Source organism: Motacilla alba, chromosome 1 (assembly GCF_015832195.1).
Source record: "Motacilla alba alba isolate MOTALB_02 chromosome 1, Motacilla_alba_V1.0_pri, whole genome shotgun sequence".
In the NCBI taxonomy this organism is placed as follows: domain Eukaryota; kingdom Metazoa; phylum Chordata; class Aves; order Passeriformes; family Motacillidae; genus Motacilla; species Motacilla alba.
This window is the reverse complement of record NC_052016.1, coordinates 51,017,855-51,041,735: the sequence shown is the minus strand read 5'-3', so window position 1 is coordinate 51,041,735 and position 23,881 is coordinate 51,017,855. Positions and strand designations below refer to the sequence as shown.

Below are 23,881 nucleotides of genomic sequence, written 5' to 3'. Positions count from 1 at the left end.
GATAAAAAATGAGAAAGCATTTGTGATTTTCGTAATCTTTTCCTTAGAATCACAGAGATGCAGAATCATTTAGGTTGGGAAAGACCTCTAAGATCATCAAGTCTGACCTTTGACCGATCATAACTTTGTCAGCTAAACCTCAGCACTACTCCATCACCTCCAATCCAATACTTAACCACCCTTTCTGTGAAAAAACAATCTTCCTGATGTCCAGGATCAGGATCTCTCCTGGCACAACTTGAGTCTGTTTCCTCTTGTCCTGTCACTTGTTACCTGGGAGAAGAGAGTGATCTCCACCTGGCTGCACCCTCCTTTCAGGCAATTGCAGAGAGTGATGAGGTCCCCCTGAGCCTCCTTGTCTCCAGGCTGAACACCCCCAGCTCCCTCAGCTGCTCCTCACAGCACTTGTGCCCCAGACCCTTCCCCAGCTCCGTTGCCCTTCTCTGGACACGCTCCAGCCCCTCAATGTCTCTCTTGCACTGAGGGGCCCAGAACTGAGCACAGGATTGCAGGTGTGGCCTCAGCAGTGCTGAGTACAGGGGGACGGTCACTGCCCTGCTCCTGCTGGCCACACCCTGGCTGATCCAGGCCAGGATGCCATGGGCCTTCTTGGCCACCTGGGCACACACTGGATCATGTTCAGCTGCTGTCTCATGAGAAGAGTAATTATGCATTAGAAATTGTAAAATAATAAAAAGTACTCAAATTTTTTTCTGAAGTGTCTGTAATGTGGGACACATACATTGCACTCTGTTGTAGTATGAGAGAAAAGTTGCATTGGTATTCTTTTAGTGAACCTTATTAATTTTACAGACATTCTGCTATTCACCCAATAATGTGCCAACTACAAGTTGGGGCTGATGAGACGTGTATGAAAGAATATGTGTTCTCTTATATGCTGTAAATGTCTATGTCTAAAGGCTCTCAAAGACATTTGACTGCCAGATGAAGCAACCCCTGTGGTATTTAGCTTTTGCCAAGGCTGTGTCTGGATCAAGAGAAATGAAATGAGAATAATTAACTGGGGACTGAATGACTTGTTTGCTCACCAGACTCACCTCCAGGATCTGCATCATCTTGGATCTTCTGCTGTCCATTTCTATTCAGCTAGAGGCAACTTATGATGGTGTTTGGTAGTTTTTCAGCTGGTAGCTCTATTCAGCTCTGTGCACTTCATATCATGAATCTCAAACGGAGTTGCAGTATGCACACTACTGATATCTTTAGTAAACGTATTGGGCAGGTATGAGGCTTACTTTCACAAGCTTTAAAGGTTGTATCTAATCAGACAAGCTAACATGGTCTGGGTTTACTCAAAGGTCTGCTTCATCTGAAGAAAAGAATACTTGAAGAACTAATGGCATTTTTTGCTGAGCTGTGAACTTCACTATCTAGACATTGAAGGAAAATGTCTTTCATGTTCTTCAAAAGAGTTGGTTTGGTACACAAGTATATTTGGTTATTATGTCCTGACCTCAGGAATAGTCACTGAGGCAGAGAATTTTCTTTTCCACTTCAGGATCACTATATTATAGACATAAAAGGAATATGGCCATAAGGAGCATTAGGAAAGTAATTTTTAATGCTGCAAGGGTAACTCAGAGGCACTGTCAAATGCTACCAATAAGTTGCATTGGAAAGTGCTACTTTAAACTTCAAGAAAAAGAGGAAACTGAAGACCTAAAAGGTGTCATTTTTGTCATGTTGAAACCCTCTTCCTTAGTGCTGAATAAAATGCAAAATGCCTCCAAGCAAGTTGCTTACCCTACAGCTGAAGTGCTGCACATGGAACCAGTTGACACTTTGGTATTTTGCAGTTTAGAACTTATAAATATGTATTTACATTTTCCGTGCTAAACTATGTGGCTCTTACCCAGTTGTCACTGTATCAGCCAGGAAACCAGTGGTAGTTTGCTTCACTGAGGACTGTATGAAATGGTCTATGAGAAGGAAGTAAATTTAATGGAAACTGGAGCATCTGAAGAATATTAACATCTTAACACAGAGTACCCTGTGCTAGGGATGATGCTTAGCACCAAAGGGCAACTTTCAGACCCCTTAGTTCCTGAGTCCCCTCAATGATGGGAGCTTGGCCTGTGGGCCAACAAGGGCTTGTGCAGCAGATCTCAAAGCATCTGGGAAAATGAGGATTTCTTTGGAGGGAAGAACAAAAAAGGCAGAGTGATTGTTTCACCTCCCTACACACAGATACTGATGAATATTGTTAATCACTCAAGGAGGAAACACAGAGAGGGACAACAAATCTGAAAGTTCATGTGTGAGTTACTTTAATGTGAAGTCATGCCTGATTCATGTCCTAGGGCTGCCGAGGGAATCACCAGGACTGTACAAAGAAAGTCTGTGCATCCCAAGTGTAATATTTCCCATGGCAACAGAAGGCAATATGGAACACTCTAGCTTTACTAAACGTCCTTTCAAGCAACAAGCTTCAATCATCAGACTCCATACCTATTTCTAAAAATAAAAAGAAAAAAAACCAAAAACCACTATGTGAGTCAAGGCAAACAAGGATGACACACTGAAAGCAATGTCCTGGCAATGTTTGTTGTGCCCCAGTTAAAAGCGGCATGTTCAGCCACAGACCTGTGCCCCCTCTGAGAGCAGACACCAGATTGTGCTGCCTGGGGCCATGCTCAAAAGCTCCCTCACACCTGTGGAAATCTCCCTAGTTTCTTCTGTGAGTCCTTGTTTAGGCTGCATTCAGACATTTAAAAGGATAAGGTTGTAAAACATGTCATAATACAGTGAAAAGGTAGAGTAAAAACTATCTTAAAATCATTGCCTTTTAAAATAAGTTTTTTTTTTGAACAAAGGGAAAGTAATGACAAGCTGTCTTCATTGATGGTAGGACGAACCACTCCAGCTGAGATCACATTTCCTTGGAGCATTTTTGCTGAGAACTACATGGGGTTATCACTATCGGAATGAATCTCGAAAGGTGTCTTTAAACTGACAGCATGGGTAGGGAAAGTTGGGAAGAAGACACCTTGTGTGTCATCTGGTATTGAAGCTTCTCTGCTTTGGGTCCTCTAGCCCAGTCCTTTCTTCCCTTGTCAGGGCTGTAGCGCGGGAATGAATTAAGCTTCTTTGCTGTTTCGGACACTACCTACAGTGTTAACGGGAGCAGTGCTTACACAAAGACGACAACTTTTGATTCTGAAAGCTAATGGCCGGCATCCTGTCTGCCCACTTTTAAAAATTTGTTTATTTCTTAAGCTTCATCTTCCCTAATGTCATTTCAAAAGTTCGCCGGCGTGGAGGGCTGGCAGGGAGCGCGTACCGGCTTCCCCGGCGGCTGGAGCTGCCAGGGAGCTGTCCAGCACCGCGGCGGGACTGGAGGCGGCGGCGGCAGCGGGGCGGCAGCCACGGGAGGGCCCCGGGATCGTCCCCATTCCCCGCGCTGGCACCGCCGCTCCCGCGGAGCCGTGCGCGGTACCGGGCCACCTCCCCGCTTCCCTCAGGCCAGCTCCAAAGCTCCAAAGCGCAGAGCGGAGCGCCTTGCCGCTCCCCCCGGCAGCCGGCAGCGGGCTGCGCCCGGCCCTGCCCTCGGCCCTGCCCTCGGCCCGCCCCGCCGGGCGCCGGGGGCATCTCCGCGGCGCGGGGCAGCGGGGCCGGCGGGGCCGCGGAGAGCGGAGCCGAGCGCGACAGGCGGCGAGCGGGGCGGGGGAGGCGGGAGGAGGTGGAGGGGGAGGAGGGGGAAAGGGCTCCAAACAACACGTGATCCCCGCGGAGCAGCGAGGGAGCCGGGGGAGGGGAGAGCGGGGCGGGCGGCCGAGGCAGAGGAGGGCAGCAGCCACCGCGGTTGCCGCCGCCGCCGCTTTAAAGGCTCCCGGCGCGGCTCGGCGCGGCACCCGCGCTCCCGGCCCGGCGCGAAGAGGCGCGGAGCGGAGCAGCGCCGCGGTCTGCGCCGGCCCCGGCGCGGCGGCTCCGCCGCTGCCTCCCGCCCGCCCAGGGGCACCCGCGGCCATGCGAGGCGGCCGCCCCCGCGCCCGCCCAGCTCGGCGCTGCCCGCCGCGGCTGCCCGCCGCCCCGCGCTGAGCCCGCCGCCGCCCCGCGCCCGGCCCGCGGCACCATGTCCCGCCGCAAGATCTCGTCAGAGTCCTTCAGCTCGCTGGGCTCGGACTGCCCGGAGACGAGCCCCGAGGAGGAAGGCGAGTGTCCCCTGTCCCGCCTCTGCTGGAACGGCAGCCGCAGCCCCCCTGGCCCCGCTGACATCCCCTTCGCCGCCGCCGCCGCGGCCACCGCCGGGGCGCGCCGTGCTCCGCGCCGCCGGCGGGTCAACCTGGACTCGCTGGGCGAGAGCATCCGCCGCCTGACGGCCCCCGCGGTGAGTGCCCCGCGCCCGGCCCCCGCCCCCGCCCGCTCCGGCACAGCCCCGCGGCTGCCCCGGGGCTCGGGTCCCTGTCGGGAAAGAGGGGCGGTGCCCGCGCCCCCCTCCCGGGTGGTCCCGCCGGATCGCTGGAGCCCGCTGCCTCTCCGTGCCCGCTCCGGCTGCCGGCTGCCAGCCTCGCAGACCTGCGGGAGTACAGCTCCCGGCAGCCCGGTGCTGGAAATCGGGTCGGGAGTCGCGCTTAGGCGCAGCTGCCGCTTTGGCTCGGTTTATCGTTTCTGCCGAGTCCCTTTCTGAATGAAAAAAAAGCAGTAGAGTGCTTATCACTGGTACTAGCAACGGGTTTTCTTCTTCTTTTTTTAATATATAAAAAGTTACATCTGTATGATGCATGGCGTGCACATTGTTGCTGAACAGTGAGGGGATGTGAACTTCTTACATTTGTAGGGCTTCTGTGTATTGAATAGGGTAAAACAAAACAAAGTTCCGGCTATGCGTTCGGAAATATTTCAGCAGCAGATTTCCCTGTGCCTCCTGGATGCGCAGACATTACTGACTGATCAGTTTCTTTAAAGCAGACTTTGAAATCCACGACTTAATGATTGTCTGGATAGCTGCACCTGTAGTTGAGAGTCAGGGAGCCATTGTCTGTATGCTTTTAACATCAGGAGCGAATTCAGGCAGAGCCTGTAACATATGCTGGTATAATTTTGAAAGACTGAAATCGGTGCCTTAGGAGTTCTCGTAGATCAGTGTAAAAAAGAAGGTTTTTCTCCAGCCCTTTTGTTATGATTGTGCTATGCTCCTGTACATGCCTCTGTGATCACTGCTAAAATTTCCTCCTAAAGTTTCAGCTGCAACTGAATGTTTGTTTGGGCTCTGAGAGAGTTTAATGTATTAAAGCATGAAACATTATTGGCAACAAGTAGTCTTAATGTGTAGGGCAACTGTATCTGCTATTGTGGCATCAGATCATCTTTTTTCATATTACTAGGCAGCTCTGGAAATTCCTTATGAGTCTCATCACCATCAACTCTTAGTTTCCATTGGTTTTAATATTCTCCTTTCTGTTTGGAGTTTAAGTGCTGGACAGGAGTAGACAGGGTGTTTAATTGGAGAAGTTTTAGTGCATTAAATAGCTGATAGTCATCCAGTTGCAGTTAAGAGTTTTCTTTCCCATTGTTTTTTCCCTCTCCACTGGGAATCTGGTCTTGTAATGCTGATATTAATAGATGATATTTCAGGTGACCTGTCTTGTTTTAGTATATTAAAAAAAAAGGAGAAGCTATTTAATTTGATAGTAATGCAATGGTATAATTAGAGCATATGTTACCCCAAATATTTGAAGCATTCAGAAGTAGTTCAGCGCAGTATTTTGACATAACCTTAGTATTTGTGTTTTCTGAGCTTTGATTGTTACCTCCTGTATTATGTTGCTGTAAGAGACAATTAGAGTTTTACATATAAGTTGTTGAATTTGTTTTTGAAATAAACACATTCCTTGAATTAAGACGTGAATAAAACTGATAGATCCAAGTCCTCTTTCTTCCCTGCTCACAGAGAAATTTTATTTAAGAATGCAGAAATTTCATCTAACTTGGTTTTGATGTCCCAAACAACAGCTTTCATGGTTTCCCTGGGAGGTAATTATAGCAACCCTTGTTGCTAAAATATAGGTTATTTAAAAATTTTAATGTGATACACATTACTTAAAATTTCCCTTTTTATCTTGGCATTGTAACAACAGCTTCATTCCCATCTTACTCATTTTGGCATACAATAATGTCATTAAGTCAAAGAAGTCTTGTTGTCCTAGTCTTGGTTTAGGGCAAGAACCAAGTCCCCTGCCTTTTTATTTTTCTCTCAGAGAAACCACTGTTCAGATGCTTTGTTATTTTGGTGCTTTCTTACTGAGCTCTGTGATACTGTATATATGCCTTCATGCAACAAGTCAAGTTGCCAGAATGTCTAACGCTTGGGATCTGATTATTTTTTCACATCTACTAAGATAAATCAGGAATAACTTTATTAGAAGTAAAAAAAAACCACTTTGCCTATAAAATTGGTTTAATAGGATTCATTTATGTTGTTTGTTAAATTAGAAGGTAAGTCTGAAGGGAGCACTGACAGATGTTCTTTCTAAGCAAAAAGCTCTAATACTTTTTTATAGATGTAGATAGATCTTCATTCCATAATACTATAGATAGGGGTCTCTGTTAAGTATATAGACATATTTATGTACATACAGATGTATGTACTATATATCTAGCCTGCAAGGTTTAACATTGTCCCTTCAAATATGAATGCAGCAGTTATTTGTCCTCATCCCAACTTTCAAAGTTGAAGGATGCTACAGGTTCCTGATGTTTATACTTACCCGTAGTTTTTTGTGCTTTCCTTCAGCAATGACTAGGATTGAATACTCAGTAAAACACTGTTTTGTGTTTTCACTGAAGAAAAATTCTGTGTGTGTATTTAATACTACTGTACCATGCAGAGAGTTCTAAGTGGTAGCAGGAGCTACTGAGAGCTGCTCTGGGCATGTGGAGAGCCTTGAACAGAGCAGGAAGGAGCATCCAAGGGGCAAGAGAGCATTGGACACCCAAGAGGGGTGTCTGTAGGGCAGAGCAGCAAGAAGGCTGTGCAAACAGGCTTCATCTTAGGAGTCGTAGTGCAAAAATGTGTACTAAATGTTTCTCCTGTGCAATTAATTCATGAGTTAGTACAGCTGTACTGTCAATTGTATGAGATTCTGTAGAATGAAATGCAGTAATGAGGTATTCAAGATATATTACACTAAAATACAGTGAAAATAAGTTATTGCTTTTTTTTATCAGTTGTAATCTTGGTCTCAATTTTAACTGAGTATGACTTTGCATAAATATTACTTTTTGTCGAACTGTAGAAAAATATCAAAAAGTGAATCTTGCTGTGTTGCAGCATTGAATCCACTCCATTCTGCTTGTTCCCGGACAACAGCTTCTAGCACTTTCCAGCAGGCATGATATTCCACCTTTTCTCTTATATTGATTATTGGAGATTTTTTTTTTCTGCAGTAGTTATGCTAGAGGATGAAGGGACCTGATCCCTCAATCAGCGCAGGTTCATCTTATGTTCCTGTGGGTTTGTAAGCATTCCCCGACATGCCTGGATAGGTGAAGGATTGCTGCTGTTCATCTGGAATGTGCTCACTGCAAACCCTCTCTTTTCTGAGCGCCAGAACTGGAAGGATGGTACGGCTCACCTCCGACCAAAACAGCTCTGTATTTTGGGGAAAAAGTGTGTGGTGATGAGACCTCCATCCACATCCCACCATTGGCATTCGTGAGTAGGCTACGCTGGGGAAGCAGGGTGCACCGGGCAGGGAGGCAGAGCAGCAACAATGCAAGGAGAGGCAGCTCTTGTCCCAGCTGCACTCAGCAAACTAACTGCATGTGCTGAACATCTCAGCAAGCTGCTGCCCTGCTGCCTCCCCCAGTACCAGTTTGCTGCGTAGCCAAGTGCCCTGACTTCAGAAGGGCAGAGGCACAGCCCCGTGCCCTGCCCGTGGGGTTGGGGAGCTGTGCTCAGCACCTGGGTCTGAAGATGATGGTTGGTGGGACCGAACTTTGCTGCCCAGTGCAATAAACCCCAGGCTCTGCACACAGCTCTTGTGGCTCCATTGGCTCTCGAGGTCCTGACACCAGTGCTCCCTGCAGATTGCCCCATGACTGTCCCTGCTCTCTCACAGCCTTTTATCCCTGTGATGTTCCCACAAGGCTGAGTAATTGTGAAGGCAGCTAGCATCCATTCTAGCATGTTCTTAAATCATGTTCCTGACAGAACACAGATGCCCCTCTGTCCTCCTTCATCTGAACCGCTGTCAAATGGTCTTTGGTTATGCACTCTGATCAGAGAAATCTGGAGCCAGATCCAGCTGCTCCCAAAACAAACAGTTGCCCTTGTCACCAGGCTGGGTTCAGTTTATTGGAGAGAAATGATACAATGTTGGGAAGTTAATAGGGACATTGATTTATGACCTTGTTTTTAAGAACTAACTCTGTAATTATATGCACATCACAAGGAAATGTAATGATACATTCTTCTTTTGATTCCAGCTTTGTTATTGAGTTCCATTTTAAATGATGAATTTTACACCCACAAAGACATATATTTTGATTAATTATAAGTAGACAACATGATACTACATGCTATTCATCATCAAAATAATATTTTCTGCCCTTAAGCCCTCTATTACAGGAACGGTATCCTGGCACCAGTTGACACAGCTTGATTCTTTAAAAGTTCAGTTTAGTATGTTACTGAATTCTAGTTCCTTGCAGCAATTTTCACTTTTGCTCCAGTTTTATTTTGACTTGTATCCAATACCAGGCTGAAAATAGAATCAAAATCAGGAAAACATAATTTGTCACTGATTTGAAAAGTCAAATACTCTGCTCTCATCTAAGAGGCATAGGCTATCCCTAAAGGAGCTGAGAGTGACTGGGTGTGCATCCAGAGGAATCTGTGTACCCCTAAGCACTGCACTGATCTTTCTGAAACACAAATTACAGCACAACACAGCATTAAACTGACTAACACTTTCATTTGATTTTATTTTCTGAAAGGCCAATGTAATGCATTGCTTACAAAACTGTTAAATGAAAATCACTTCTGTTGTACTTTTCTGTTAATTTAGAATTATTTCTGCTATTCTTTAAATGCCCAGTTCAAAACACATTAATGTAAGAACACTTTTTTTTCTGTGTTGTTTAGGAAGCTGCTACTGGCTGCTGCCAAATAGTTTGAATTTAAGAACTGTCTTTTTAAATACAGCCCTTTCCCTGCCAGTGGAAGAAAAGTGAATGTAAAGGCAGTCATTTATGTTAGTGTGTAGGCTATGACTTATGTCACAAAACTAGTGTAACTTCAAATTGCTTAATTGCAAGTGAATCCTCCAGTGAGCGGAGGTGGGGTTTTGGCAGAGAAGTTGCAGTGTAGCAGCTCATATCAAACGTGGCTCCATCATAAAGCTCTACCACTTAGTGTCCATGAGTACTATGTCTTTTACTAGCTTTTTACTTCTACTCCCTTAACAAGCTGCTGCCACTAGCAGGAGAGGTAGCAAACTGATTTTTTGCATAAGATTTTGGAAAAAATTGCACAAGTATTCTGAGCTCCTAATGACTTACATTAACACATTGTGTGTAGCTAAGCTCTGCTGTTGTAGAAGTGTCTTCGGCCTGTCTTTCTGAATGAAATAAGGTAATGTCAAATGATACCCGTATCAGTGCTGTGATGAGCTTATTCACTTAGTAGCCCAGGCTGGATGAGCTTTTTACGTGAGTAACATCCTTCTCAAGAATGTGGGTGTGAAGCATGAAAATGTTGAAGAGAGGTGCATTCTGTGAGAAACTTCTAATTTCTCATTTCAGCAGGCAAACAGAATGATTTTTTTTTTGAAAGTATAATAAAACCAGATTTTGCCGAGTATCTTTCAACTTAACATAGACAAAAAACAGTTATACAGAAGGTCACACAAGCAGTCGGTAGTCAATCAATCTGTTATTTCATAGCCTGAAATAGAGCTGTGATGTCTTAAACAGAAAGATTCAGGAAAATATCATCAATATGAGCATCACAGTGGGTTTTAGTTGTTTTTCTTGTTCAGCAGTTTAACATCTGATGCAAAGAAAATTCAGCTTCAGCAAATAAAATACTAAAAAATTATCTGCCCAAGGGCCTGCAGCATTGTATTGACCTTGATGAAATTTTATTGTGTGTGAGTTTAAGTATTTGACATCTAATGCTTAGACCAGTCATAGTAATACTGGCTTTCTTAATATTTGTGCTGTTCCAGGCTGAATCTTAACCTCCCTTCAGTGCTTGGAGAGAATGTGTGTTGGAAACATTCACAGTTTGCAGACACGTTTGTTGCCTGGAAGCAGCGAGCATATCCCTGCTGGGGAATCGGCTTGCCCACGAGCAGGTCGGACCCACTGGCTGGCAGAGCAGAGCATGGCATCACTAGTGGTGATCCCACAAAATTGATCTAAATTGCTTTGCACTTCTCTGCCTCTCCCTTGGCCATAGTGTGCAGGTGCAAATAGAGGAAGACGTAAGGGAGACAGGAATGTCATGATCATTAATATAAGCCCCTACAAAAGCAGTGAGCCCTCGTGGCTGCATCAAAATGAGCATGAATGGCCTTCATTTGAAACTCTTTGAGCAGAGCCAGTTACCACCTCACAGCAGTTGGTCGTACTCTGATAAAATGCAAAATGTTAATACAGAGGAAAGCTTTCTCTTACCTTCTACCTCTTGTGCTAATGTTAAAGGCTGCTATGAAATGCTTTGAGTAAAAGAAGTTATTCCGTCATGTATCCAGATTCTTTCTGTATGTGTCAGTTTGCCAGCTCTCAAACTAAGTTTCAGAATGAAGATGAAAAACATCTGTGGTTTGTCCATAGATTTCAAAGGGATAAATACCTATGCAGAGCTGCATATGAAATTAGGTCCAGTTACACTGGGGAAATTGGTTCTTCTATCTCAGCAGAAAAAAAACCTTGAAAAGGACCGACCTATAAAGCTTTTCATTTCCTATCAGTCTGCTGGAGTAGCACAGATGATTTTATGTAGTAGATATCAGTTGCATTAAAAGATGAACAGGTAGCATTAGCAATAGATCATCTATTATAATCTTACTGAACACGTTGTCTCTGCAGCACAGAACAGTTTTTCAGTTCATTTCAGACCAGGCTGAAATTCAGAGATTAACAAAGTGATTGCAGCTGGTGTTATAGGGGATAGCACCCTGAGATATTTATCCTTCACTGTCAAGGAGTTAGGCTAGATGATCTAATAGGCAATTTCCATCTGTAATGTCTGTGATTCTTCTAGCTGAAAGGCAGCTGAGGATGCAGAACTTACAATTTCTAGTCATTATTTAGCTCTGCTTTATTTCTTCACAGTGTTTGCAATGTTGCCATGAAATAGTATTGGGCAAAATTCTTAATCTCAATGCTGTTTATTAAATTAAGGCAATTCTCTGATGTGCACCAGCATTTCTTTGTGAAGAGGACCCCAGTTTGTATGAACTGAGGAGCAGAAAAGTCTCAGGTTTGCCTGCCAGTCGCGCTGAGCTCGGGCACTGCACCCTCGCATGGTCCTGTCTGGATCATCGTGAGCTGTTGCAGGCAGCTTGTTTTGCCTCCAGCTGTCAGTCACCCTGCCCTGGATCCCCAGACAGTCCACTCCTGAGGATTATGCATCTTCCTCTCTTCATACCAAATCTGCTGCTAGTCATGGAGGTCTGCAAGCAGGAGGTGCTTTTATCTGGAATTTGGAAGCTGGTCTTCATGAAGACGATATATTTTTAGCTCAAATAGGAGCAGTTTAAAAAATAGGTGCCCCTTAAAATGTTCAGAATCTAGAGAGCAGACCTATATTTTTTCCTGATTATATTATCAAAAGCAGTATTAAACCCCTAAAGATTATTTCTTTTTTTTTTAAATTTCAGATGATTGCTTATGTTGCGACTCTGTTCCTCTATTTCTGATTTCTGTCGGTTCCCTATCATTACATTCTTCAGCTGTTGGGAATGGGACAAGGAGAGTGTGGCTGTGCAGGACCTGCTAGGGAGTTTTCCTCCTTTCTGCAGCATCACAACATTGCTGGATGCCAAAGGAGCCTTCCTTTTCTTTTTCAGTTCTGCTTTTCCCTAGCTGCAGCAATTTCAATGCTTATCTCTCCACTCCTGGCACTTGGGAGTGTTGATAAATGTTTGAATTCAACTGGAGCCTTGATTCTTTATTTACAACCTCTTTAACTCAATATTTTGCTGACCAGAAGGACAGGGAGGGAACGGTATTTCACTGCTTACATGATCATGGGGTAAATAATAAAAATACTTAGACTGAAAATGACTGTTTTGCCATTCACCTTCTTTCAGATGGGCAAGATGCACTCCTCCTCGTGTGTGCTTAGTGATCTGCGGTCACCTAAGCACAAAGACTTGACTAAAATTGGGTTTGAAATATGAAAAAGGAAATGTTTTTCATTAATGAATGATCACCAGCAGTGAATCTGGTGATTAAAATCATACACATCTGCTGAGTTTGTGATTGGACACTTGAAATTTAAAACATTTAAAACTTTCAGTTTTAATTTTTTTTTCAGTGTCACAGTGCTGATTTGGCTGAGGTCCACAGGCTTTTCTGCATGCAGGGGTGCAGATTCCTCTGGGAAGGACTTTGCAACTCCCCAGGGCACAGCACTGTGGGAGAGCCCTGTGACCCAATGGACATACTTGAAGAAATTCTGATAGAAGCAAAGTGGTTTCTAACAGAGCCTGTTACCTTCTTCAATGCTTCAGTTTCCACGTTTAAAATTTTAGGCACTCAAGTTTTTAACAGCATGACTGCTGAAACCCTTCTGAAGCTCAGCTAGGAGCCACTTAGCTTTTCTGAGGAAAAAATTGTTGAAACTTTGTTAGGGTTAAGGAGGAACTGTCTGTGTACCTGGCTGCTCTCTTGGCAGTGTTCTATACAGCCCCTTTCTTTCCTAATTCCATCTTGGTATCCTGAAATGCAAAAGGAATGGCATGGAGAATTTGAAACTGCATTTATGTAAATTTAGACTCAGTCATCTGGGATACCGTGTGCAGTTCTGTCACCTCAGTGTGGGGTTTGTCTGTCCTTACCTAAACATTTTACGATGTCAAAGTCTGTAGCAATCAATTAATGTCTCTTCTAGACAAAAGAAAGAAATGGTATTTATAAAGACTGAGTCCTCAGGCATGTGTTAGATGACAACCAGAGGATTAAATAAATCACTGTGGGTGCCTGCAGTTGGGTAGATGAGCCCTACCGTTTATTTCCAAAGGTGTTGCAATCTAATGAAAGACATTTCAGAGGCAACAGAAAATTGCTTGAGAATAGGCTAGAATCTCTGTACTCTGAGAAGATTGGAAAGTTTATATTTGATTGCCTTAGGAAAGACATTTGTAAGAAGGAATGCAGTAAGAAGGGATGCAGTTAAAGTGGAAGTTCTTTCCCCTTTTTCTTGAAAACTGAGGCAATGGAGCTGCAAGAAATGAAAACTGAGCTCAGAAAAAGAAAAAAGCCCCACAGTTTAAACTAGAATCCTTTTCCAAAAGAAGTTGTCTGTTTTTAAAAATCCAGAATATTTCAAGTTCATTTAGACAAATGTCTTCATAAAGATTTTCTCCAGTTAGTCATAAAAGGAGTTTTTGCGGAACTATTACTCCTCTATCTTCAGGACTTGAACCAGTTTTGCACTACTGGAGAGCAGGATGAGATCTAGCAGGAGGGGCACATTTCTCTAGGAGTGCATCTTGTAAACAGTGGTGGCTGGCAGAGTGACAGTGGCTGCAGTGGCAGGGCTGCCACCGCTGGGATTGCTGCCTGGTGATGCCAAAGGCTGAGCACTCTCGTCAGAGACCAATGAAGTGCCCGGGGGAAGAGCTGTCTAGACAGTGAGGGGGGATGGACAGATCTTTCCAGAGGCCCTGCAGAGCCAAGAACCTCAGCTTCATGTTGAAAGGAAGGAGAGAAAAATAGAGATAAACTTTGAGAGTCAAGGGTGGAAACTTTCAAGACGGAGAAGGCTGGAGGTTGGTTACTGCTGATGGCATAAATAAGGCTCCTGTTCCAACTGTGATTCATCAGGTACAGAGAAGGTAAGGTGCCCTGTGAAGAGGTGGGAGAGATGACCTCCCTCCCTTCGGATGGGGCAGTAGATCCAGCAGAGCCTCAGCCCTTAGAAGGTTCCAGAAGAGGAGGGTGGTAGGTATCAGAAGCTCTCTCCTGAGGAGACAGAAGCCCTCGTGTGCCAGCCTGCTGTGCTGTCACAGGAGGTTTGCTGCTTGCCAGCGGCTCACACACAAGCATTGCAAAGAGGCTGCCAAAGCTTGTTTGTCTCCTGCACTGTGACCACTGCTGCTCATCCATGTGGGCACCTGTGATGCAGCCTCGAGGAGTCAGGAGTGACCACACAGCTCTGAGTGCAAGGCTGAAGGGGGGGTGCCCAGCTGGGGTCTCCTCAGTTCTGCTGGTGGAAGGGGGAGGCTCTGGCTGGTGCAGGCACAACTAGTAGGCAGTCTGTAGCTGTGACAGTGGTGGTACTGGCAGGGCTGTGCCAGGTACACGGGGTATGCTCTGAGGAGCAAGGACTGCTGAGCAAGAATCTGACAAAGTGAGCTGAGGTCATCTCTATTGGCTGCACAGCCTTGTGAAGGCAGCTTTAAATAATGCTTATCGGGGAAGGGGCTTCCTTCTCTGAGGAAAAGGGTGAGCAGGAAGATGCAGTCTACAGCAAAACTGAGCAGGGTGTGTAGGGAAGATGGAGCCAGGCTTTCCTTGGTGTACAGAGTGGAAGAAGGATGAGGGGCAAGAAAGATGGGAGTTTAAAATCAGAATTATGGAAAGAAATGAGATGTCATGAGGGTGTTCAGACACAGGTTTCCCAGAGAGGTTTCGAGATTGCGATCCTTGAAGAAACTCAAAACTTGTTTGAAGAATGACCTGAACAACCATTTTTAACTCAAATTACCTTGAGGAGGAGGTTGGTCTAGGAGACATTCAGAGATTCTTTCAAACCTACATGACTCATTGATTCAGTAATTTTTTACAAATTATTCTGACACATTAGGGTTAGCCATGGCCTGATGTCTGAATTCAGTTATTTTAGGGAAGTCCTCTATTCTCTCCCATGCAAGAGATCAGTCTGAGTATCTCCTGTGTTGCCTTATACCTTATATGTCATCATTCCATATGGAGCTTAGATGTGGTCTGGTATGGCAATCCTTGGATTAATATACAGTTAGGAATAACAAGAATTTGTTTTACTTTGATTTGTCCTGAGGCACATGAGCAGATGTGACTACTCCTCTTTTGATGCATACAAATGTTAGTCAATCATCATAATCAAAAGGAATTGTTGACATTTCATTGTTTAGGTAATAGTCCCTGGCTTGTATTTACATTAAATCCTACAATTTTAAGTAGCCATGGAACTTTACAATCTCTTCAGTAAATAAGTGGCACTGAGCACCTAAATGACATTGCAGTGGAGGAGGTGTGTGGTTAAAGGCTGTCTTTTACCTCCTTGAGTGGTAGAACTCTGCTTCTGGGAGAGGTCATGCGTGCTGTGCTGCTAGGAGAAGGTTTAGCTATTTTGTCTCCATCCAGTCTTGTTACTGGATAAAAAAAAAAAAAAAAACAAACACAAGAAAAGAGGTGGAAGTGTTCTCCTGCTCATTCTCTGTCTCATGAGCAAGGCATTATCAGTAGTGGAAGAAGCAGTGCACCAAAATGCCCTTGTAGGCAGCTGCAAACAGGTGTCATAGCTCTTCTCACTGTTTTGTTTAGACATGGCCCTGGTTACAGAATTACATTTGTAGCAAAATGACACTCACCAGTGATGAAATACAGCAAACTGAGAAGGTGAGCATAGTCACTCTCTAACGATGCCCAGCAACATGCCATAATAATTCTTGTCTGAGATGAAGGAAGACTTTGTGACTTCTTGGATCAGTTTTCATTCTGGCTCTGAGCGCATTATATCAAGCTTTGTTTATGACCCATGTTTTAATAGTAAATCCTATTTTTGTCTGTACTTAATTTCTAAGATTCTATAGGAGTTGCCAGTGAAAAGTACTGTGAGTTCATGGGGTTGTTTAGAATTGTCTGACAACAGGTAGGAAACTGATTTAGCTTTCAGGAGAGAAAGTTAACATGGGATTTTTTTTTTCCCACTCAGCACTGCAGGAGAAGGGACATTTACCATTGAAATAAGTTCAGGACCTGGAGATCGCTTGTATTGTCAAATCTTGCGGTAGTCAAAATGATTTTTCCCTGGTTAAGGGTTGCTCTGTGTGTTCCAGGCATGAGAAAGACAAAGACAGTCTGTGGATGATTGCTCAGGTGTTCTAAACTGCAAAACTTCTTGAGCAGACAAGAAGCTGTTTTTCTTCCTCTCTGCTGTGATACCAAACATTGCTGCATTCCATATGCTTGCTGTAAAGCACTTTGGGACAACCAGAATGGAGCTTTAATTTAGCAATCAAACATTTCTATTATTCCCTATTTCATGTCAGAGTAGTTGCTGGTGGAATACTGATATTCTGTGTGTAGGGAGTGGGGCTGAGGGAAATGCTGTATGGAGATGGGAAATGCAGCTCTCACTTCTTTGCTTAAAGCTATTCTGCTTTGCTTTGTTGCTGCTGTGAGAAAATACATCTCTTCTATATTTAAAGAGTGGATTTTTCTGCCTTCTGAGCACAGGAAAGCTTCTGAGTCTCAGTGAGAACATGCCATTAAATATATTTGCAGCCCATTAGGCCTAAAGACTTCAACATGTGCTGTACCACTGAGAAGAAGATGTGTTTTTGATATGTGATGGTTTCACTCATATGGTGCTCCCATTGTGTTTTACTAGAGAACATGCAACTTTTAAAGCCTTTTGGCACAAGTAACTTAGTTCCTACAGAGAAATTAAGTGATTACCTGATAGTGAGTTAACCAGAAAAACCTCTTTCAAGGTTTGCATCTATGTTGAGCTTTTTTTTGTTCATGGGATCACAGAATAGTTTGGGTTGGAAGGGACCTTTAAAGGTCCTCTGTCCAGCATCCCTAGAGTAAGCAGGGGCATCTTCAGCCCTGAGAAAGTCCCATCCAACTTGATCTTGAATGTTTCCAGGAATGGGTCACCTACCATTTCACTGGACAATCTGTTCCAGTGTTTCACCACAGTTGCTATAAAAATATTCTTTCTCATATCTAGTCTAATTCTACCCTCTTTAGTTTTAAATCATTGCCCTTGTCCTACTGCAACAGGCCCTGCTAAAAAGCTTTTCCCCATCTTTCCTATAGGCCCTCTTGTGCTCTTTTAGAGTGCATGCATTTAAATTTTAATTTTTACAATTTAATTAATTTAATTTTTTAATACAAACGTGTAGACACTTTCTTACAGTTTTGTATTAGGAAATAAATTTTTTGCAGTTGTACAAACCTAGTGTAGCCTGGTATACAGTTTTTTCTTCTGCTGTCAGCAGGACAGATGACTCCTGTAAACTCATGAGAAGAGTTTGAGCAAGGTAGGAAGCTCAGCTCTTGAACTGCTGAATTTGTAGGTCAGTAAGCAAAACTTAATAAGACTTTCAAAGGTGATTGTGGTTTTAGAATGAGATTCCTCTAAATAAGGGGAATTTTGACTATTACTTTCTAAAACAATTAGATGTTTATTCCAAATGGCAGGAAAAGACCAAACCTCTAAAATTTCAGTGTGTGTTGCTGTGAGTCTGATCAAAATGTCCGTGTGCTTTTGATACAGAAGAAAAACTTACAACTCTCATTTGTGTATGTCTGTCTGAATTCTGGCACCAGGTCAAAATAGACAGGTGAAGAACCTCGGATTTGATACAACCTAGTAATTTTTGAGGAGTAACATTTTGTTGTAAGTGACTTGGAAAATTCAAGAGAGAAAATTGCATGGATGTCACATGTCCTTTATTTGCCAAAAGATCTCTCATGAATTCATTCACAACAATAGCAGCCTCAGCAGCAGTAATAGTAAGAAAATAAACATTTATATACATAAGTATTTTGGTGAACATTGTAGTAGTGGTAATAATGCAAATGAAGACAATTATATACATATGTAGTTTGGTGAACACGTATTAAAGTGAAATAGCATAGAAGTGCTTGAAGCATGTCATGATTTTCTTCTGATGAACTTGACTTTCCTGGTAATCTGAAAGATGACAGAAGAGTTATAGCTTGTCATGAAAATAAGCCGAAATAAATTGCATCTTTATAATATTCTTTATTAGAAAATGCTCTAGGGAGCATATAGAGTGTAAAAATTCAATGCCTTTTCCTGGTGATACTTTCATCACAAAATAATGGCATTTTCTTGCAGACTATTTCAAATTAATTATTTTAAATTACTGAGATAGTTGGTAGGTGATAGTTTTTGAGAGCTGTTTTTGAGAGTGAAGTGGCTCCTTTGTTATATGCAACCAGCCTTATAAGCAGCATTAATTATGCCACATTGTAAAATTCTTCCTATTTAAATGGTGAAGTAAGATACAAGGAATGAATAATAATATTTAATATCTGTTGTTGCGATGGGCATATGGCAGGTAGAAGATAAAGAGGAGTAAAACTGAAGAAAAATAGTTTGTGAAAAGATCTGTTAATTGAACTGTGCTCCAATTCCCTAATCTCACAATTTTTAAAATTATTCTTCCATAGCCTCAGACCATTCGGCAGACTCTTCAAAAGACACTGCAGTATTTTGAGCATCAAGTTATTGGGTAAGTGTTAATGTGAGGTAGGGAAAGGTGCGTGGTAATGCTTTGCTTTGTGCTTTCCAATTCACAGCCTTCCATGATAAGCTTTTTAATTTAATTTTTAAATTTTTCTCTCAAATTCTTAGCGGTGCTTTGGAATAGCAATACATAATCTAGGTGTAAATGGTAAACTGCTGTTCAGTCTTGCCTCTGTACAATCCCATCAGACAACAACTGTTTAATGAACTGTAATGCTTCTTATCAAAAGAGAATAGCAAATACTTTTCAGTCATAGAATATCAGGTTGTAAAGGGACCTCAAAGCTCATCTAGTCCAACCTTTATTGAACAGAAGACTGGTCTAGACAAGTAGGCTCAGTACTCAGTCCAGCTGAATCTTGAAATTGCCCATCATGGAGCAATTAATCCTTAATCCTTTCCCAGACTTCTGAAAGACATTTGTTGACTTTGCATTTGTACAAGTTGTTGTTATAACTTTTTTTTTTCTGTAGTTACAGAGACGCAGAGAAGAATTTTCACAATATATCAAACAGATGCTCCTATACAGACTGCTCTGGCAATGAAGAAACTGAAGATGTCTCAGGAATTCTCCAGTGTACGGCTAATGTGCTTGGTATGTGTTTTTTCAGGGGAATTTGTTTTCTTTAGTTGCAAGGAAAGTTTACTGACCATCCTAATGCCAACAATGAAACCAGAAATTTTTGCTCCAACCACAGAAATTTAGAATATAGGCAGCAACATACCAGTGCATTGTTACTACATTTGTCTCCTTTTCTATATACATTTTGAGCTTTTAAGACAATCCAGACGTGATTGTCAGTGGAGGCAGTGAATGTATATTGTGTAATACCCAGTGATTTGAGAGGTTTCAAAGGCTTTTGGCAAGTGGACTTGCTTCTGTGCAGGCCTCGCTAGTGTTTTTATAGGGGTTCTGCAGAACAACAGACACTTTTATCATATGTGGGCCTGGTGGATAGAGGGCCTGAGAAACAGCATCAGGGTGTACCTCAGACATGAAACATTCTGGAAACTTTGATTTTCTTCAGCAAGAAGCACAGCACTGAAATCTGACTGTGTACGTTAATTGAAGATAAGTTTTAACTTTCCATGTCAGAGGAATATGGTGAGTCTGCTCAAATTCTGGTCTTTACCATTGTATCCTGCTGACTTAAAATACTTTTGGAAGATATGCATTGTGTATCTGTCTTTCTTACTGCAAACTGTTAAGCAGACACAGGTGTGCTCTGTGAAACAGCAAACATGATCTAGTTTAGAGATGACTGTGTTTCACTGGCATTCAAAATGCTTTTTTTTTTTTTTGCTATCCAGTGCCTTATTCTGTAAAATGCTAGGTGCCGTCAGGGATGTTCTGTGTGCCTTTAACTGCTGCTAGAAAGAGGTGGCATTTTGTATTTTGCGTGTGTGGTCTTGGAGAGAATTTAGAACAAATCAAATTCTTAATGTGTCCAGTGTTAGTTACCTTTTTTTTTAAATTCTAAAATAATTTGCATGCTAGCTCTCCAAAACAAATGCTATGAGTGATAAGGCAGGACTCATGCAAAGCAGAGACTTTTCATGTTATCAGGTGCATATTGATATTATAAAAATCCAGACTAGACATTCAGTACTTGTTTCACTCTGACACAAAGTATGAGTTACACGAAACAGTTATGAATAATTTGTCACCTTCGCAGTGCTTTTAAAGCAGTATGTTTGTCCCAGTACCTCAGTATGGATGAGTAATGTGCAGCCTGCTTCTTCAGTGGGATCCTCAAAATGCATTTTTATTAGGGGCAGATTGGGACCAGAGTATAGGGATAACATCTAAGCATTAACTATCTTGGGGAACTATTAAATTGGGCTTTGTTGAAAATTAGGTTGCAGAGACTTTTTCTTGGACAAGTTTGCCTCTTAAAGAAAGAGTTCTTAGCAAAAGAACCCCTTCACTATGAGCAGAACTCTGAGATAATTTAAAAGCAATCCTTCTCCCAATCTGGGATAAGAACCTAAGGGAATAAGCAGTAAACCTAGCTTCTTTATTTTAATTGTAGCTCCTATCACAACAGGGAAAAAAAATAACGGAGGCTGTGTAACTAATTCTCACATACACAGTTATTTTTCTTGTTGAATAAGGACTGGTAAGAGCAGCCTCTGTGAAAGAGGGACGTAACCACTGGGGTGTTTATCTGGAGCAACTGGCATTGAGGCAGGAGGCAAGCATGAATATGACTGTGATGAAGGCTAGAGAAACTTGGTTGAACCAAATCTGGCTCTTAGTTTATTTATATGAGCAGTAAGAGACACTTGCTGTCTAGGGCTAGAAGAAGAAGTTTCCTTTAAGATGCTTAGAAGCATCTTCCTGCTCTCTGACCTTAGATACTGCCAACATGATTCACCTCTTCCAATCTCCTAACCACCTCTAAAAAAGTCATTTGGCATTCCTTATTCATCAGAAGAGTGCAAATGCTGAGATCACTGGTAAGCTTGGAAGACTGTGAGCAGATGCTTCACACTGTGGTCCTGGTGCTCACAGGGAAGTGCTGACTGCAAGCTGTTCACTCAGCTCGGTGCATGTGATTTATCATGTATGAATGCTGCAATTTTCCTCCTGTCAAGTCAGCACTAAAGTGTGTCACCATCTTCCTGCAGTGCAGGGACCCAATTCTCCTTGTCTCCTTGCTGAGTCGCTCTGCTACAAGTCTAGACATCAATAGAAGTCTCCCTGCTTTAAATCACTGTAACTAAAGGACCCATGTCCATCATGTAAACCATGTTTGGTACCAGATCAATCCCACAGTTTTCCTTTACAATGACAGCTTCTGAGGCTGGAGTATTTAATTTAACTTCCCATCCTTTCAAAAATAGTCCAGACAGCTTGATGATGGACTCTGCTTCCATTAATTGGTGTATGGATACTTTTACAGTGTCCTTCATAAAAATGTAGAAACAGAGAATCCTTTAGATTGAAAAAGACCTTTAAGATCATCAAGTCCAATTGTTAATGCAGCACTGCCAAGTACACCACTAAAACTGTGTTCAGAGGAGATTGACAGTGTTGGTTTGAATCTATTTTAGAAATAACGATAATAGAAAGATGTCCATGATGAAGTATGTTATGTGGATTACTACCACATTCTTTCTTAGGTGACTATAAACTTTCACTGAGGTATGTTAGAGAGAAAAGTGTATCTGAAGAGGTTCCTTATTTGACCTTGGGCAAGTTTTTATTCTTTCTGTGACTCAATTTCCCATCTGTATAATGGAGATAACAGGATTTTTTTTAATCCTTTAAACCATATGTCAGTGCTATTCAGATTTCAACCTTCCTGAAGTAAAGACATTTTCATACCCTTTGTACATTCAGCGTTTTGAACAATGACAGCAAATCTCGTTTGGGACTGCTTTTGTCCTCATGATTTAAAATAATTTGATTTAATGTAAGATTAGAGTGTGCATTTTTACTTAAATGCTCCCTGAATAAAGCAGAAGACCTTCATGTAGCTGCAAATTAAAACTTTGGCAACAGGAAATTACAGAAGAAAACTTTTTTTGTTGTTTTCTAACTGCTATTGTAGGGAATTTATTCGAGGACATAAAGCCTTCATGACCTATCTCCTGTTTATTTCTTTGGCGGATATTCAAAGAAGGTCTGCGTTACTGTGTTTTACAAAGCAGTAGAGAAATGCCCGATTTTCCTTTTTGAACCCCACTCAGTAATTCCAGGATATCACATGATATTTCTCACATCCCAAATTCATGAGTCAGATAAAAATTGTACAACCTTCGCCTTACCTCCTCCAAACGCTCTTTTCAGGCGCTGCAAACAATTAATGTAGCCTTTATGAATGTGAACTATTTTTCACTCTTCAGTCCTTCAGGAAAAAAAAGACAGGGAGCTTCATTAGGGCAGTTCCCTATCGTTTAAATGGCATCGGTATTTCCTTTGGAGCCTCTTTGTATCTTGCTGAGGAATTGTGTAATCTGTCCACACTTTGATAGTAAAACTAATGGAAAGTAAAGCAGCAGTAACTGTTCACACCCAGTCTCTAATGACACGGAAGAAGTGTTGTCTTTGAAAGCCCATTTGTGCATTTTAAACTGCAATATCTAAATTGCATGTACTGCAGCACCATGTTAGATACACTCTATAAATTACACTTGGTCACACAGTCTGAAGTTACAAATATGCTTGTATCAGGTTGTGGTTTCTGCAAAAAGGCCTGGAGAAGTAATTTTACCTATCTGACTTTCTATTGCTTAAGGTACAGAAAAAAATTCTCCTCCCTTTTTTTTTAATTTAAGCAAATAATTTATACAACAGAATTATTTTTTGTCTCGTAAAAAATCAGCTCCTAAAATTTTGCTACAATTACTTAATTTTCCTTAAAAAATGCACAGCACATATCAATGGGTAAGTCAGCTCTGCATGTGGACTCAAGTGTATTGCAAGATTTTTTCCTATTAGGCATTTGTGACTTGTGAGATAACAATGCTCTTTCAAAATCTTTTGATTTTGCTTCAGAGAGTGATGTGAAGAATTTGCTTGTCTATCTATCTGGGCATCTTCTGTTTGGAGGATGATATGGTGCAGTGGCAATTCCCTAGGGATTCCCTAATTCCCTGGTGATAAGTTGTATGGAATCCTGGCCCAGAGCCCTGTCCTGTCGGGGAGATAAATCGTGTTTCTGGATTCAGCTTCCCCAAGTCGGGGGAAGGAGGTGGCATCCATTGTTAGTGTAAGGTTTTAGAGAGTTCTTGCTCTGGGTGACATTTGCTTGTCACTACCAAAGAGAACATGTGCTGCAGGCTGCTTTATATAGGGCAAATCACTTCATGCCTAAATATATCTTGCAGGGCTGATCCTTCATTTAGTACAAAGGGCATAATTCTATAAAAGTCATTTGTTCTCTGTACATTTGTCAGAGTTAAAGATCTGTGTTTTCCTTACGAAACTAAGAAAATCTTAGCTTTTATATGAGGCAATGGCATGAAACTGTATCGGGCAAGTTTAGTCGGAACATTAGGAAAAGGTTAGTCACCCAGAGCGTGGCTGGGAGCTTCATTGAGGTGAAGGCTGTTCATTTTTTATTGCTCCACTGCTGAGCACTTGGGAAGTGGTCACAGCACCAGACCTGACAGAATTCAAGAAGTGCTTGAACAGTATTTGCTTGAACAGTGTTCTTAGGTATATGGTGTGATTCCTGGAGATGTCTTGCG

General features: G+C 42.4%; 1 protein-coding gene across 1 annotated transcript in view; it reads left to right on the top strand.

Moving 5' to 3' along the window:
• The first annotated feature begins 3,978 nt into the window (after nt 1-3,978).
• Nucleotides 3,979-23,881, top strand: part of GUCY1A2 (guanylate cyclase 1 soluble subunit alpha 2) — a 137,786-nt gene continuing 117,883 nt past the window's right edge. Inside the window, exons 1-3 of the mRNA XM_038129976.1 lie at nt 3,979-4,348; nt 18,607-18,668; nt 19,156-19,277. Coding sequence (XP_037985904.1) covers nt 4,094-4,348; nt 18,607-18,668; nt 19,156-19,277 — 439 coding nt within the window. The 5' untranslated portion in view covers nt 3,979-4,093. The remainder of the gene's footprint in view (nt 4,349-18,606; nt 18,669-19,155; nt 19,278-23,881) is intronic.